General features: G+C 41.7%; 1 protein-coding gene across 2 annotated transcripts in view; it reads right to left on the bottom strand.

The window, feature by feature from the left end:
• The window catches only part of MYO16 (myosin XVI), a 519236-nt gene that overhangs the window by 149945 nt on the left and 353260 nt on the right, over nucleotides 1–16031 (bottom strand). For both annotated transcript variants that reach the window (XM_027557960.1, XM_027557959.1), the window contains exons 22-23: nucleotides 12084–12236; nucleotides 9001–9201 (exon numbers count right to left, since the gene is read on the bottom strand). In XM_027557960.1, coding sequence (XP_027413761.1) covers nucleotides 9001–9201; nucleotides 12084–12236 — 354 coding nt within the window. The remainder of the gene's footprint in view (nucleotides 1–9000; nucleotides 9202–12083; nucleotides 12237–16031) is intronic.

Raw genomic sequence — 16031 nt, 5'->3', positions numbered from 1 at the left:
CGAATCATGAGAGCATATTGACTCCCCGAAGGAGACAGAAAATACTGTCTTGGGAAACACCAACATTTACAGAATGGAAGTAATTTCACTCGTCAGTCAATCCCCATCTCCACCACGATATTTACATGATGCAAAATATAATCCATGAGAAAGAGATGGGATTAACAGCTGATAAAAATCAGACTTTTGACATACATTCTCGAATTCTCTAGACCACATCAGAATGTCTGTAAAGTTGGATTTTACCCAAAGAAATAAGATTGTTTTTCAGCAAAGGTAAATGGGTCTGATAATTCTTCATGCCTGGCTTCAGCTTTCTACCGGAGGTTTGCTAAGAAGTCTGGATTTCACGTGTAGTGGTAAATTGATCTCTCTATAGCATCAATATTTGTAAGCAGAGGTTTCTGTTTTTTATTTTTCCATTAACTGATTCCATCCAGCAGTTTTGCTTGCTCTCATTCTGATTCACTTTAAGTCGATAGATACTAATCAACAAAATAAGTTACTAGAAGCAGATAGTGTTACTGTTAAGTGTTTTTAATATAAATATCTAGAATCTGGATATGGGCATTGAATTGAAATTACCATATCTGAAATTTATGAACACGCTTCTTTGGTTCCTTTTGAGAAGAAAAAAAATACCAGTCAACTAACAATAAGATATCAATATTCAAGGAAATTCTAAAGTTTCCTATTTATAAATGTCTGTCATTCACGAAGATGAAGGAACCAGTTAAATCTTTGGGAAAAAAAAAGAAAACAGTGAGATTCCCTAAATAAAAGCCTGTGTTTTTTTTTCTTCCTAATAAAACCCTGGATAAGGAAACATTTATCAAATCTACAAAAATCTACACCACAAGTGGTCCTGACACAAGAAACGGGGCACCAGGAGCCTGGCGGAGCTCGTTCTTATTTTCCTAAAAGTCTGCCCAAGAGGTGAACAAACACAGATGTAGATCAAGCTCTTTCTGTATGGGTCAAAATATCCTTGTCAAGTAACCTTTAATAGTAACAGTTTGGCCTAGACCAGACAGATTTCATTGTTATGTCTGGGGATTCTGCCTGGAGAAAAGAAGGAGAGAAATAAAAGGAAGCTTCCTTATTGATTGTGCGTCTCCTTTTTCTGCTGATTTAAAGGTTCACTTTCAGAGCTGTCTTGGGCACATGGGGTCTCCCACAAATCTCTGGGGGTGAAGGCCAGCCAACAAGCTACAGAAGACGCTCCTGACACAGGTGGCCTGGGGAGATTGAAGGGACCAAGGCATCCCCCCTCCTCCGCACACATGTTATGTAAATACGTCTGAGGGCAAAGAGGTTGGCTGTCATCCGCGTATCACCCAGAATGTAATGTATGGCAGCCTCCGTGAGATAAAGATCTCCGCTTCTCAGAAGTCTGGGCAACACCATAAATCTCACCCGACATGTTTCACACTTAATTTATTCCACAATGGGGGTAGATCCTTTTCAAGGAGCAGGGGGAAAAAAATTATGCATTTTACAGACTGGCCACAGATCAGTCTCTCCCCCACATCACTCCGATCAGCAATCTTTTCGTAATTGGGTTCCCGGAAAGGCTTGTGGAAATGAGTGACATGATGATAAGGGCCAGGGTCCACTGTCTGGGATTACGACTTTATCCATCTCGCTAGGATGTGACTTAGGGGGCTGGGAAAGGAACCCCGGTGAATGCAGTCACGCCCCACCCTCATAAAGATGCACCTACGAGCACATCATATAAAGTGCTTTACCTTTTCCTCCTGCCGTAAAATGACATCTCAGAATACGAATGGAAATTGCAGAGAGTGCTTCCATTTTCTTAAGGGAAATAACAGTGAAAGGATCTTTAAAAATCTGCAATAAAACTTCAAAGACCTTACAGGTGTGTGCTTGATTAAAATATTAGTCACAATGCTTAAATGGTAAAGAATGTAATTTTTACAAAAATTGTCTTTAATCAAGGTAGCATTACCGATCACAAAAATCACCAGGTAGTCAGTGAAAAACAGAATGTCACATCAACATAAGGTGAAACAGATTTCTAAATACTTTTTCTTTTAATATTATAGTTTCCACAGATAGAGGAAAATCTCAATTTTCTGCACTAACATTCCCCTGAAGGCTTTCAAATGATACAGGAAGTGTAAGAAAAGATGATGCCATGACTGTGGAGGTTATATATTCCTTATCATCTGCTAAAGCTGCATTAATACCATAAATATTCTAACACACTTAGAAACATCGATTTATATAACACGAGCATATGTATAACATACAAGAAGTAACAAATATCTTTTCTAACGAATCAAGGACCTTTACCAATAATTTAGAAAAGTTAGTCGGGACTCTAATATTCTCAGTGTAGCCAGTTGCTTACATGGCTCCTGAAATACGTTCATGACCTTGATATCTGTGATGGATGAGTTTAAAAGTGTGCTAAATATGGTGGTGATTCTGCATAGAAAGACCTTCGGCTCTTGTTGGGGAAATGTGACTGGCGTCTTTGACAGAAGGCTGCACAACAGTCCTCCTTGCACTGATCTCGTGCTTCCCACTTCACCTTCACTTATCTTAGCCAACAGGCCGAGAAGCGGTACTGCTTAAACTTCAAAGCGAGTTTTTTTGAGGTTCACAGCTCTGTTCCTCTTAATCACAAACTCCACCGATGTGCCGGCTGAGGGTCAGCGTGCTCCGCAAAGTCACAGCAATGGAACCCCAAGCACCCTGGAGCATCTATCACACGACGCAGATTCCATCAGGTGAGGTAACACAGACTTCACCACACACCACAGTGGAGAGAAAAAGATGTGGGGGTGGGGGGCAGCAATGAGAAAAGTGAGACACGCCCCCCAAAATTCATGCCCCCCCAGAACCAGAATGTCAGAATGTGCTCTTTTTTGGAAATAAGATCTTTGTGGATGTAATCAGTTACGATGAGGAGGTCCTACTGCATGGGGGGTGGGGTGGGCAGGGGGGTATGCAGTGACTGGTGTCCTTAATAAAGAGAAGGGGATACACAGAGACCCAGGCAGAGAGAAAACCTCATGAAGATGGAGGCAGAGACCTGGGTGCTGTGTCCACAAGCCAAGGAATGCCAGCTGCTGGCAACCCCAGAAGCTGGGGGAGAGAGACCTGGAACAGATATTTCTCAAAGCCTGGAGAGGGATCCGACCTGCAGACACTTGATCTCAGACGCTGGCGGGCAGAACTGTGAAGGATACATTCTACGGTCTGAAGCCACGCTGTGTGGGGGAGTCTGTCATGGTGCCCGCAGGAGGCTCACTCACAGCGGTGCAGTATTTGCTAAGTCACAGAACACCGCTCCCCCCACCCTGGAACATCAACACCGACGGTTGGGGTGGAAATGTTTCAGAGGCACTTTGCAACTTGAAAACGGCTATGCAAGCATCAGCCATGCTTGCTGATGAGGGAAGAGAGAGCAGAGTAACGTGGACGAGGCAAGAACTGGGGCCTTGGGAAGACAGGAAAGATTTGGAAAGAAAGAGGAAAGGGGTGTTCCAGGTGAGGAAACTGCGTGAGCAAAGACAGACATGGGGAAACGCGGACGTCATTTTCAAATGAATCAGGTGTAGTTTAAAAAAAACAAAACTACAGTATTACAAGTTACAACTCCTCACTACTTTTCTGATCTGTAAACGCTGAACCAAGGAACAGGCGCATTAATTCCCAGAGCTGCTGGAACCAACAGCCACTCTGGAGTCAGACATCCCTGCTTGCCATCCTGGCTTCTTCCAGCTTCTGGAGGCTCCAGGCTGCATTCCTTCAGTCCTTTCCTTTCTCAACTCGCCCTTGCCTCACGCTTATAAGGACACTTGTCACTGAGCTTGGGACTCAACAGATAATCCAGGAGGATCTTCTCCTCTCAAGACTCTTAACTACACATGCAAAGACCCTTTTCCAAATCAGATCCCATCTGTAGGCTCCAGGAGTGAGCAGCAGGGCCCGTCCTATGGGACGGGGACACTCTCTCACCCACCGTGCTGCTGTGTGTTTGGAAAGAGAGGGAGGCTGAAACACAGACACAGCACCCTAGGTAAGAGCGACATCACCAGCTTGATTTCCATGAATCATCAATGGGCCACTTACCCATGAATCACTTCATGCCAAAAAAACAACAATGATCACAACAAACAGTGTTCAGACAAAGACTTGCTGAGTAGACACCAAAGAGGATCAAATACGTGTCATATCAGTTCAGTTCAGTCGCTCAGTCGTGTCCAACTCTTTGCGACCCCGTGAACCACAGTACGCCAGGCCTCCCTGTCCATCACCAACTCCCAGACTCCACCCGAACTCATGTCCATTGAGTCGGTGATGCCATCCAACCATCTCATCCTCTGTCATCCACTTCTTTTCCTGCCCTCAATCTTTCCCAGCATCAGGGTCTTTTCAAATGAGTCAGCTCTTCGCATCAGGTGGCCAAAGTATTGGAGTTTCAACTTCAACATCAGTCCTTCCAATGAACACCCAGGACTGATCTCCTGGTGTTATAGGACGTGTCATATATTTGACAGCTATTAATCCTGATCTCTATTTTCATGAATTTAAGTTTTATTATTTCAGATTGCTTTACTATCTCTTAATCGATCCTCTTTTCTCACATTAAAGTGTAGGGACTTCAAAATACTACTTCTTTTAAAGTTTAGGAATCACCTTCAAGAAATTCAGCTTTCCTAGGAGCCAACGTCTTTTGCCAAATCATAATTCCTCCTTCCTTCAAGATTCTTAATTTTAAAAGCCAAATTAGATGCTCTTCCGGATTTAGTGCTTATCCATCATTTAAATCACCAGAAGTTTAAGAGCAATCCCTAAAACAGGTAACTCCATATACAGTTTAAAATTTGCTAAAACAAATAACAACAATTAAAAAAAAATCCCACACAACTCACAGCTTCTTTAATTCAAATTCATGCTCACTAACAAGACCTTGTTAATATTTCATGCACAGTCTCTTCCCACTGACTTTAAAATATTTCTGAAACGGAGAGTGGAAAATACATCACGCTCCTATGAGTAATGAAAAATTCAAATGTGTTTAGGGAAGATCTTTGGCTATAATTTAAATAATGTTGCTTAAACATTTCTAAAAGACCTCTGAGCCTCTGCTCCAAATGAAATTCAGAAGCCTGGTCGGGGCTCCTGCAGTCAGATGTGTGGGTCCTGGGGGCAGGCGGCTGGAGTCAGAATCATCACCAGCAGTGATGATCGCCCTTCCTGTGAGATGTAGTACCCTTCTACTAACAAAACCAGGTAAACGAGTCACGGAGGAACAAGTGGTGATGGGAGGGACTCTAGCACATCTGTCTGGGCTAAGAAGAGATGCCCATCAAGCCTGCAACCCCCCAAGCCATCGTGGTCTCCCTGGGGATCAACTCGGTCATCAGAGGGCTATTCAGGCTTGCTCATCCTACAATCCAAAATAGACCCCTGCCTGCTGGTTTTAAGCCAATTAGCTCTTTGTTACAACTTCTGAATTACAGGATGCAGAAATGTGCTGCTTTCCTTGAAAATGCAGTGCCTCAGAATTGAAGTGTACGCAGCTACATCTGATGATTGGAATGGCATATGGCTTGACATACTGCCACAAATTACATAGACTCTATGCTTCAACATGTGAATAGTCCTCAGGGAGTCCTTGGGCTAAGACTCATCAGTACATCTCAGTGAAATGAAAGACTTTCATAAAACCACAAAATTGACTCCAATTATGGAAAATCCTGCTTTAAAGTATAAAGGTGCTTTTACAGGAAATTTTGTGATTCCACAGGGTCTTAGCTATGTGGCAATTAATCAATGGGCTTTCTCTGCTTTGCTTTATTGCTCTCAGAGCTCGGTGATATAATTGTATTCATTCAAACTCTTCATTGCTTTCCCCCAGATTTTCTTAAAACAACTGAAATTTTATTAAGTGCTTGTGTAATACTTTTTGAATGCAAACATAAACTAATTAGCAAGCAAAATATTATTCCAAAGCTTGGTGCCATTGTTTAATACAATTAGCATTTACTGAACATCTAGTATATCCCCAAGATACAACACAGACTTACAAGGCAGGTCAGGAGGGTCAGGTGTATAGTTACTGAAGATGAAACTTGCAGAAAAATAAGTTTTCAACTAAATCCTATGAATTCAGTAAATTATTTTTTAAAATCATCAAATAATTCATTTATTCATTAAATATGTATTGATGTCTTTTACATGCCAGACACTTTCCCAGGCACTGGGGATATGAAAGAATATAGAAACAAAGATAGTTGCTTAATAGAACGTCCATCAACAGAATAATGGATAAAGAAGATGTGGCACATATACACAATGGAATATCACTCAGCCATGAAAAGAACGAAATAACGCCATTTGCAATAATACAGATGGACCTAGAGATTATCGTATTGAGCGAAGTAAGTCAGAAAAAGACAAATATCATAGGAGGAACTTATCTGCAAAACAGAAAGACAGACTCACAGACGTAGAAAACAAACGATGGTCATCAAAGCCGAAAAGGGCAGAGGGATAAATGAGGAATTTGGGATTAGCAGAAAGATAAACTACACGTGAAAGATAAATGAGATCCCACTGCATAGCACAGCAAAGTATACTCAGCACCTGGGAATAACCTACAATGGAGAAGAATCTGAAAAAGAATATGTGTGTGTGTGCATATATACACACGCATAAATATACTTATGTGAAACTGAATCGCTTTATTGCACACTTGAAACTAACACAACATTGTAAATGAACTAAACCTCAACTTTTTTTTTTCTGACGCAAAAAGTTTTCTTGAAATGAAAAGTATCCTAGCATTCTAATGGTATTTTATTACGCAAGTATCTTTGTTTCTATGTTCTGTAATAAATTCTCAATATAAAGAAAATATAGATCAAAAATCTAAACACAGGACTAAAGATTGTCACTGCTATAAAAATCTTAAAGGCTAACTCTCTCAAATACAAAGATAGCTAATGATTTCTGAGAACATCCATTCATTATATAAGATGATTCACTGCCTTCCTCCCCACACCCGAGCCATCGCACCGGAACTTCCCCAGGTGTCCTGCCTAACCACCCTCTCCAGGCACACTTCCTGTTGGCCCTGACCTCTGCTTCCCTCTTGGTTTCCGTGATACTTTCCTTTCCTACTAATATCTTTCTCCCTCTTCTCCACGTTCAATTATCAGATACACATTTTCCAAAATATGACTGTTTCTAAAAACAACCAACCTCCCAGCATCATTTTCAGCATCTCCTGAGGGTTTCCATTCAAAAATCTCTAATTCAAAATATCTGAAACTGAGTTACCTTTCCTTCCAAAGTGCCTTCTCCTCTAGCATTTCCCTTCTTGGTTGGCCTATGACAACCTTCCATCAGTCAACAGGGTGAGACCCTTAGAGTCATTTCCAGTCCAATATTACTCTAAGCAAGTTACAGCATAAACACTTGTTAATTTCGCCTCTCCTTACTTGACCGTGGTATACTTGAGGTCTCTGGTTTGCTAATGCCTGGGCTGTGGCAGATGGGAGCATCCAGTAACCACTGGTTGAAATGAACTGAAATACACTGAGAAGGAAAGAATAACTAGGGATCCCCCCCAAACGGTTATTTGTACTACAGCCCAAACATGGGGGGCAAGCCTGGAGGCTACAGATTCAGAAGTAGAAGAATTCACCGTGGATGGCTAAGCGGGATGTGTAGGTAAGTATGGAAAGATGGATACAATTGGTCCTTGAGAAGAAGACAGGAAGGTATTTCTAGCTTGAGTGTGAGGGGCTTCATCTGGGGGTGCATAGAGAGCTGCAGGAAAACAGTGAGTGGACTGGAATAACGCATCTGCCTAGAGGTTTTGTAGAGGAGAGCTGGGCACATGAGCCTTGGAGGAAGTGATGGACCCACTTGGAGAAGCCCAACATGAGCCTGGCCTCAGGGGTGTGACGGGTTTACACAGATCAGAGTTGGTCTGTGAAGGATTTGAAGCATGAAGCATGCTTTACAAACCTGGTTAGGGAATGGAGAGGGACCTGAGAGCAACTTTCCTAGGTAGACATGCTTCAGGAAAGTAATTTCATACTAACAACTATCGGAAAAGACCCTGATGCTGGGAAAGCTTGAGGGCAAGAGGAGAAGGGGACGACAGAGGGGACAACATGGTTGGAAGGCATCACTGACTCAGGAGACATGAGTTTGAGCAAACTCCAGAAGATGGTGAAGGACCTGTCCGTGCTGCGGTTCATGGGGTCGCAGAGAGACGGGCACGACTGAGCGACTGAACAACAGCAACAACTGTTTTGAGGGTAAGTAACCTCAGGTGTCCAGCTGGATTTCGAAAATATCCCGAAGTTCACAGCAGACCTTCTGCATTAAATCCAGCTCTCTTTTGCTCATATTGTTACAAATCTGGCATGCAAGCTCAGTCACTCACTCATGTCCCATTCTTTGCGACCCCATGGACTGTAGAAAGTCAATCTATATAGTCGGTCCTGTGTCCATGGGATTTCCCAGGCAAGAATACTTGCCTGGGAAAGTATGTAGTTTAGAATTTTCAACAGCAGAAAAGTTGCATTTTTTCTTTCTGGTACATAGACCTATACATGTGCCTGACTGCTAAGTCACTTCAGTCGTGTCTGACTCTTTTCAGCTCCATGGAGTGGGTTGCCATTTCTTCCTCCAGGGGATCTTCCCAGTCCAGGGATCAAATTTGAGTCTCCTGCATCTCCTGATGCAGGTGGATTCTTTACCACTGTGCCCCCTGGGACGTCCCAAGTAACAAATCTGGCAACATTATGAAAAGAATTCTACTGCACGCTTCATCACCCATGTTCTGAAGATGCCTACTCCTTATCAGGCAGAAAGGAAACAGCTCAGGGAAGAAAGAGCTTGTGGGTTGTTCGCCCAGTATCAGTGACCAAAACTCTACAATGTCAAGATCTTAAAGGGTTGCCCTTAAGGCCTTCGGTCCACGAGTGCTCAGTCCTGTGAACTCACCCGGCCCGCGTAGTGCATGACAGTGAAAGCTGCGCCTTGGTCTCGGAGGGCGAGGTTCCCATTTCCATCCTTCACGGGGGAGTAGACTGCATTTGTGTTTGAGGATTCTAGCAGACCGTGGAGCTTTTTGGGAAGACTTGGTTCCACTGACCAAATCATTTGACTTTCTTCGTCCAATAGAGAGAGAAATCCAGAAGGCTTCTGAAAGTTAAAAAGACAGCTGTTTTTCCCTTCCATTCCTCAGTCTGCTATTTTCGTTACTGTTCACACATACCATTTGCAGCCTCATCATGTTAATACGATCACTCAGAACATGAGTTTGCCTTTCAATACACGTCTATTTTTGTTCTCCACTGTGTCCCCACCACCTAGCAAACCTCTGATGTAATGTTGGCCTTCAGTAGTATTTTTTGATCAGGAATTAATAAATAAATAAAATAGCATGCTTTGACGTCCTGAAAACATGGGCGCTGTTCAAATATATATTCTCATCTTAAGAAAAATAGAATTTCCAACCACCGAAAAGTTGTATTTTTTCTTTCTGGTATATAGACCTATACATGTGCCTGCCTGCTAAGTCACTTCAGTCGTGTCTGACTCTTCAACTCCAGGGACTGTAGCCTGCCAGGCTCCTCTACACATGGAGTTTCCAGGCAAGAATACTGGAGAGGGCTGCCATGCCCTCCTCCGGGCGTCTTCCTGACGCAGGGGTCGAGCCTGCGTCTCTCAGTTCTCCCACTGGCAGGCGGGTTCGTCAGCACTCGTGCCACCTGGGAAGCCCCCAGACCTACGTATTTATGTAAAAATGCAACTTTCACTCTGTCTTTTCCTTGCACTTTGCAGAGAGATCAAAGAGAATTAGCAGCAGAAATACCCAGGGTCATTTCCAGACCCTTATGGCAGAAAGTGAAGAGGAACTAAAAAGCCTCTTTGATGAAAGTGAAAATAGAGAGTTAAAAAGTTGGCTTAAAGCTCAACATTCAGAAAATGAAGATCATGGCATCTGGTCCCATCACTTCATGGGAAATAGATGGGGAAACAGTGGAAACAGTGTCAGACTTTATTTTGGGGTGCTCCAAAATTACTGCAGATGGTGACTGCAGCCATGAAATTAAAAGACGCTTACTCCTTGGAAGGAAAGTTATGACCAACCTAGATAGCATATTGAAAAGCAGAGACATTACTTTGCCAACAAAGGTCCGTCTAGTCAAGGCTATGGTTTTCCCAGTGGTCATGTATGGATGTGAGAGTTGGACTATGAAGAAGGCTGAGCGCCGAAGAATTGATGCTTTTGAACTGTGGTGTTGGAGAAGACTCTTGAGAGTCCCTTGGACTGCAAGGAGATCCAACCAATCCATTCTGAAGGAGATCAGCCCTGGGATTTCTTTGGAAGGAATGATGCTGAAGCTGAAACTCCAGTACTTTGGCCACCTCATGTGAAGAGTTGACTCATTGGAAAAGACCCTGATGCTGGGAGGGATTGGGGGCAGGAGGAGAAGGGGACAACAGAGGACGAGATGGCTGGATGGCATCACCGACTCGATGGACGTGAGTCTGGGTGAAATCCGGGAGTTGGTGATGGACAGGGAGGCCTGGCGTGCTGCTATTCATGGGGTCGCAAAGAGTCGGACACGACTGAGGGACTGAACTGAACTGAACTGAACTGAACTGAATGACGAGGGTTCCACTGAGATAACCATTCCAAAGATGACCCCCAAGGATGAGAGTAACCAAAGAGATTAATTTTGTTCCACTGACCACTGTTTAGCAGCCAAGGACACAGCAGCAAGTGAGGAGGAGGGCAGTGGTACCCAAGGCTTTCCACATATGGTTAAGTATATGTTAACTTAAACGTATGTGTATGTATATGTTAAGTATATGTATTGTCAACCCATTTTTAAATGAAGAGTTAGACTATATATGATGTGCGTCATTGTGAGAGGAGGCTTTCTGGAAGAGAAGAACTTCTGTAATTAAAACACAGCACACTGACAAGTTAGTAACAGAAAGGAGACCATTCTGCATGTTATTAACAGGAAAATGAATAAAATAAAATAATTTATAAGTGCACAGTTAAAAAATAAAGGGTAGAAAGCCATATATTACTCTTTCCAATACTGAAATGGCATTCGTTTTAAACAATGTTCAAGTGTTTTAAAAATATTATTTGCAAATCTGTATAATGCCTTATGTTAGTAGACACAGATTGCTGTTTATATGAGAGATTTTCATTTTATGATGGTGACATGGAGGCAAAGATTCTTGCTTTATAAGGTACAAACAATAAAGATAAGCATAAACACCCACAGAAGTACTAAGATTATATGGCATGTATGTATACACAGTTTTCTTCCTGCCAAAGTTTTCCATATTCAGACTCAGAAATTTGGAGATAAACAAGATTTTTAGAATTTATTTTATGATCTTGCTAGTTTGGAAGTGAAAGTTATTCAGTTGTGTCTGACTCTTTGCAATCCCATGGACTGTAGCCCACCAGGCTTCTCTGTCCATGGAATTCTCCAGGCCACAATACTGGAGGGGGTAGCCATTCCTTTCTCCATGGGCTATTCCCAACCCAGGAATGGAACCCAGGTGTCCCGCATTGCAGGCAGATTCTTTACCAGCTGAGCCACCAGGGAAGCCCAGGAATACTGGAGTGGGTATCCCTTCTCCAGCAGATCCTCCTGACCCAGGAATTGAACCGGGGTCTCCTGCATTGCAGGCGGACTCTTTACCAGATGAGCCACCAGGGAAGCCCAGTCAGTCTTGGTACTATTTATAAAATAGTATATTTGTAAAACGGGTATTGTAACTATTCCAAAAGGAGAGTTTTAACGATATAACTGCTGTTGAATATTTTTATAACAAAATGATCTGATTACTTCTTGTTCTTTCAATCAATTGGTAATCCTTCAAGCATCCTTTCAGAGAAAGGTTGTATGCTCCTCAACTGACCCTGAATGATTATAAATGAATTAGAAATCATCAAGTCTCTTATAAATTTTCTTGAAAGAAAATTCTATGTCTCCAGTACTTTGAAATGCATGCATCCTGTGAACTATCCAATTATATTATATGAATACCTGAAAAAAAAAATCCAAAACTCCAGTCTGGTTACCAAGAGAATAAGCCGTTTCCATGGTAACTCCCTCTTGTACACATTCTGCTTGCTCCTGTAGAAAAAGCACTTCATTGATGTAGTGGTGCATCTTCTCATTGGTCATGTTGACACAGAGCTATTGTGGGGAACAAGAAAACAATTCACAAGGTGATTCGGCATGCACATGCGTTGTTCCAGGCCACGTTTCAGACGGGCCAAGTGCTGACTCAAGAATGGTCAGCACCAATTAGCCATCCAGTCGGCCCTGAGAAGCCAAAGTAGAGAGCTTCACCAGATGTTGTTGAATTTATATGGTCTGATTATGCAATTGAAAGTGAGTATGTTAAAAACAACAAGAAGTATAATTCCAACATTAACTTACAAATTTGGGGTCTAAAATATACTTCAGTATTTAAAATATATATTTCCAAAATGAAATTATATGTGGGCCCTTGTAAACAAGTGAAGATAAAAGCTCCATTTTAATGAGAAACCAGAGAAAGGAGGAGCAATTTTTGCCTCCTCATTTCTGAGGCAAAAACAAAAACAAAACAGGATTAAAAACGAGGTCTCGGGCGACTGCCCTGCTTCCAGCAGTGTTTCTTGCACCTCTGCTTCACAGGAAAAAATGGTTTCAGTAAATCTGATGATAAGTGAATGTCTATAAAGCTGAAACTTCAGTACTTTGGCCACCTCATGTGAAGAGTTGACTCATTGGAAAAGACTCTGATGCTGGGAGGGATTGGGGGCAGGAGGAGAAGGGGATGACAGAGGATGAGATGGCTGGACGGCATCACAGACTCGATGGATGTGAGTCTGAGTGAACTCCGGGAGCTGGTGATGTTCTGGGAGACCTGGCGTGCTGCGATTCATGGGGTCGCAAAGAGTCGGACACAACTGAGCGACTGAACTGAACTGAACTGAATGTCTATAGACTGGATAAGCTTCCCTATTGCTTCAAGTACAAAATAAGACCTTTAAAAAAGAATTAACAAGAAAGAGGGAAAATTGCTATTAATATCTCCCTTATTCTCAATTAATAGTTTGAAATAAAAAAATATTTTTTTAAAGTGTGTCTGTCTGAAGATCCCCTGGATTGCCCCAGCCCTGGCTGATGCCTGAAGGCAGCAGGCCGACCCTGGTCTGAGAACCCAGGGAGCTGAGCGGCAGGGGCCTGGAGGGGCCAGTGGGCACAGGGGCCTGGTTCCGGGTATTCAGCTGTGGCCTCACGAGAGGGGCAGAGGGAGGGGCCCACGGTATACGTTTGTGGGCAACTGCGTGCCCAGCCTCATCCTTCTATGTAATTGATTAAACAAGGCTTTTTATACGCCCCTCCCCAAAGAGTTACAAATAAAGTAAGAATGACTGCTGCTGTCTTGGAAATCATTTTAAAATTGAAATAACTTGAGAGAGAATTTGTCCAGACTTGGAACATCACCTCTTCCTTCTACCACTCCATCTGGGATCTCTGAAATTTCTTGAATTTTCTTCTTTCTCTCTGATTTGGCCAGTAGATAACCAGAGCCTTTTCTCTCTTCCTCTTGATGACTACATCTCATGAGATATATGCAAAGCTGGAAGGGTTTTAAATTTAAAACTGTTTCCTAAATTAACTCACAACTTTGCAGATCAATTCTCTGAATATAAACATATTAAAAATATAGTTGCTTTATTTGAGAACGTACCATATAGAACGAAGTTTCCACTCTTGGTTGTTAAGGCAAAAACATTTTGAATACAGATATAGACCCATAAATCTGCATATGAGAGCCAGGAAAGGAAGGTACGGAATTCAGAATTTAAATATCATCTGAAACATATTTCTTTCCTGATACAATCCTGATACAATTGTGAAGTGAAAGTCGCTCAGTCACGTCCGACTCTTTGCAACGCCATGGACTATACAGTCCATGGAATTCTCCAGGCCAGAATACTGGAGAGGGTAGCTGTTCCCTTCTACAGATCTTCCCAACCCAGGGATCGAACCCAGGTCTCCTGCATTGCAGGTGGACTCTACCATATGAGTCACCAGCGAAGCCCAAGAATACTGGAGTGGGTAGCCTATCCCTTCTCCAGCAGACCTTCCTGACCCAGGCAATCAAACTGGGGTCTCCTGCATTGCAGGCAGATTCTTTACCAGCTGAGCTACCAGGGAAGCTCCGATTGTAGCTGATACAGTCTAGCACATTCATCCCCCTGACTTGTCCCATCAAAACTAAGTGATATCAATACATCAAGGTCTATGTTCATCTTTTCCATGTGGTATAAATCTCTGGGAATGATTCAGGAAAGACAAATCTTTCTCTGTAAAACAGTGCAGCATCTGTCCACAATAGGAGCTCACCGTGAAAGGAATATATTTTCTTATCACTGTCATTATAATCATAAACGAATAACAGAAATTTCTGAAAATTGTTGACAGAGTAAAAAACACAAAAATTAAAAAATACTTCACTTTACTTAAAAAAATAATAATTTGAGGTGTTCCTCCAAACTAATAATGTGATAAACTCCTTTTGTCCTGAGATAATTTCTGTACCAAAGGTTAATAAATGCTATAAAAGAAATTTCTTCAATTTGAAGTGAAATATTTACAGTAAATGTACAGAAAATAAATGGCTCCATTATGAAATGAAGCCATTGGAAAAGATTCACTTTGATTAGATGACATACGCAATTGAAATTTTTCAAACTTTTTGACATTAAAATATGCATTGAATCATCTAAGACAACACAAATAGATCCTACATCTCAGCAGTTTGATTTAAAAGCAGTTACAGAAGGTGTGCCTGAATGTTATACATTTGGGGAATAGATCACCCAAGACTTAAATGGAGAAGCCGTGAAAAATAACATGATGTCCATGACTGCATGAAAAAATAAAAAGAAGTCTGATAAAGGATTCTGAAATAAGCCCAGCAATGGCTGATTCTCTGCTGTAGAAGTGACATCCAAATTATGTGACACTTATCCTTCCCTTCATTTTGAGATGCTCTTGTTAAAAAGACTTAGGTAGATGTAGATTTCTCAAACATTTAATATAATAATTTTATATAAATTATATAATATATGATATGTATAAATCATACAATATGATAGTTCTCTGATCGTTTTGCATTCAGAATAGACTTCAGCTCTGTTATAAAAATTACTTTTGGTGACAACTGACTCTTGCTCCTGACTATTTATAGCTGACCACCTCTATATGTACACCTGGCTGCAGTGTTTGAACTGACTCAAATGCTTTTATAATAAAAACTAGACATTTTGATTGGTTTTGCTTCCTAACATTTTACTGAACTGAATATGGAGTTCAGCAAATTGATTCACTGTTTAGAAAGAATGACAATACCAAATGTGGATGTGGAGAAAGCCACCGTCGTTAGAAAGAGCTGGAAAAAGGGTTTTCGGTCTTTTTTTCCCCTACCTTTTTTTTTTTAAGCCCAGGAAGTAAAGTCTAAAATAATCTACCAAACTTTGGGTAACAACAAAAAAAAGATTCGGATTGCACTTCTAAACAGAGGAAGCCAAATGAATGCTCTTCTGGTCAAAATGATTCATAAAACATACAGCTTCTGTCCCGAGTGTTACTGTTTTGAAGCTGCAGTGTTGGGTGGGACTCGGTGACAGTCCCACCATATGTATTAAAAGTTCACATATATCAGAACTTTTAATTGTACACTGTGTTCTTTGTATTCTGGGGAGAAAAAAAATTTTATTAAAATCCCAAGGAAAACTCCAGTTAGATACGTACTGGTGAATAGCCTGTGATTTCTGACTTGCAGCCTTTTTAACAGAGGCGCTTCCTGAAACCGAATGTGGGCCTGGATTTCTAACAGCGCTGAGTGATGCATTTAAGGAAATCACAGCGAGCACACGGGGTTAGAAGTAGACGCTTTTCAAACTCATTTTGAAGTCATGCACACAAACA

The sequence above is a fragment of the Bos indicus x Bos taurus genome, chromosome 12, assembly GCF_003369695.1.
Source record: "Bos indicus x Bos taurus breed Angus x Brahman F1 hybrid chromosome 12, Bos_hybrid_MaternalHap_v2.0, whole genome shotgun sequence".
Classification (NCBI taxonomy): domain Eukaryota; kingdom Metazoa; phylum Chordata; class Mammalia; order Artiodactyla; family Bovidae; genus Bos; species Bos indicus x Bos taurus.
Note: the sequence above shows the minus strand (reverse complement) of the source record. Positions and strands in the feature narration are given on the sequence as shown.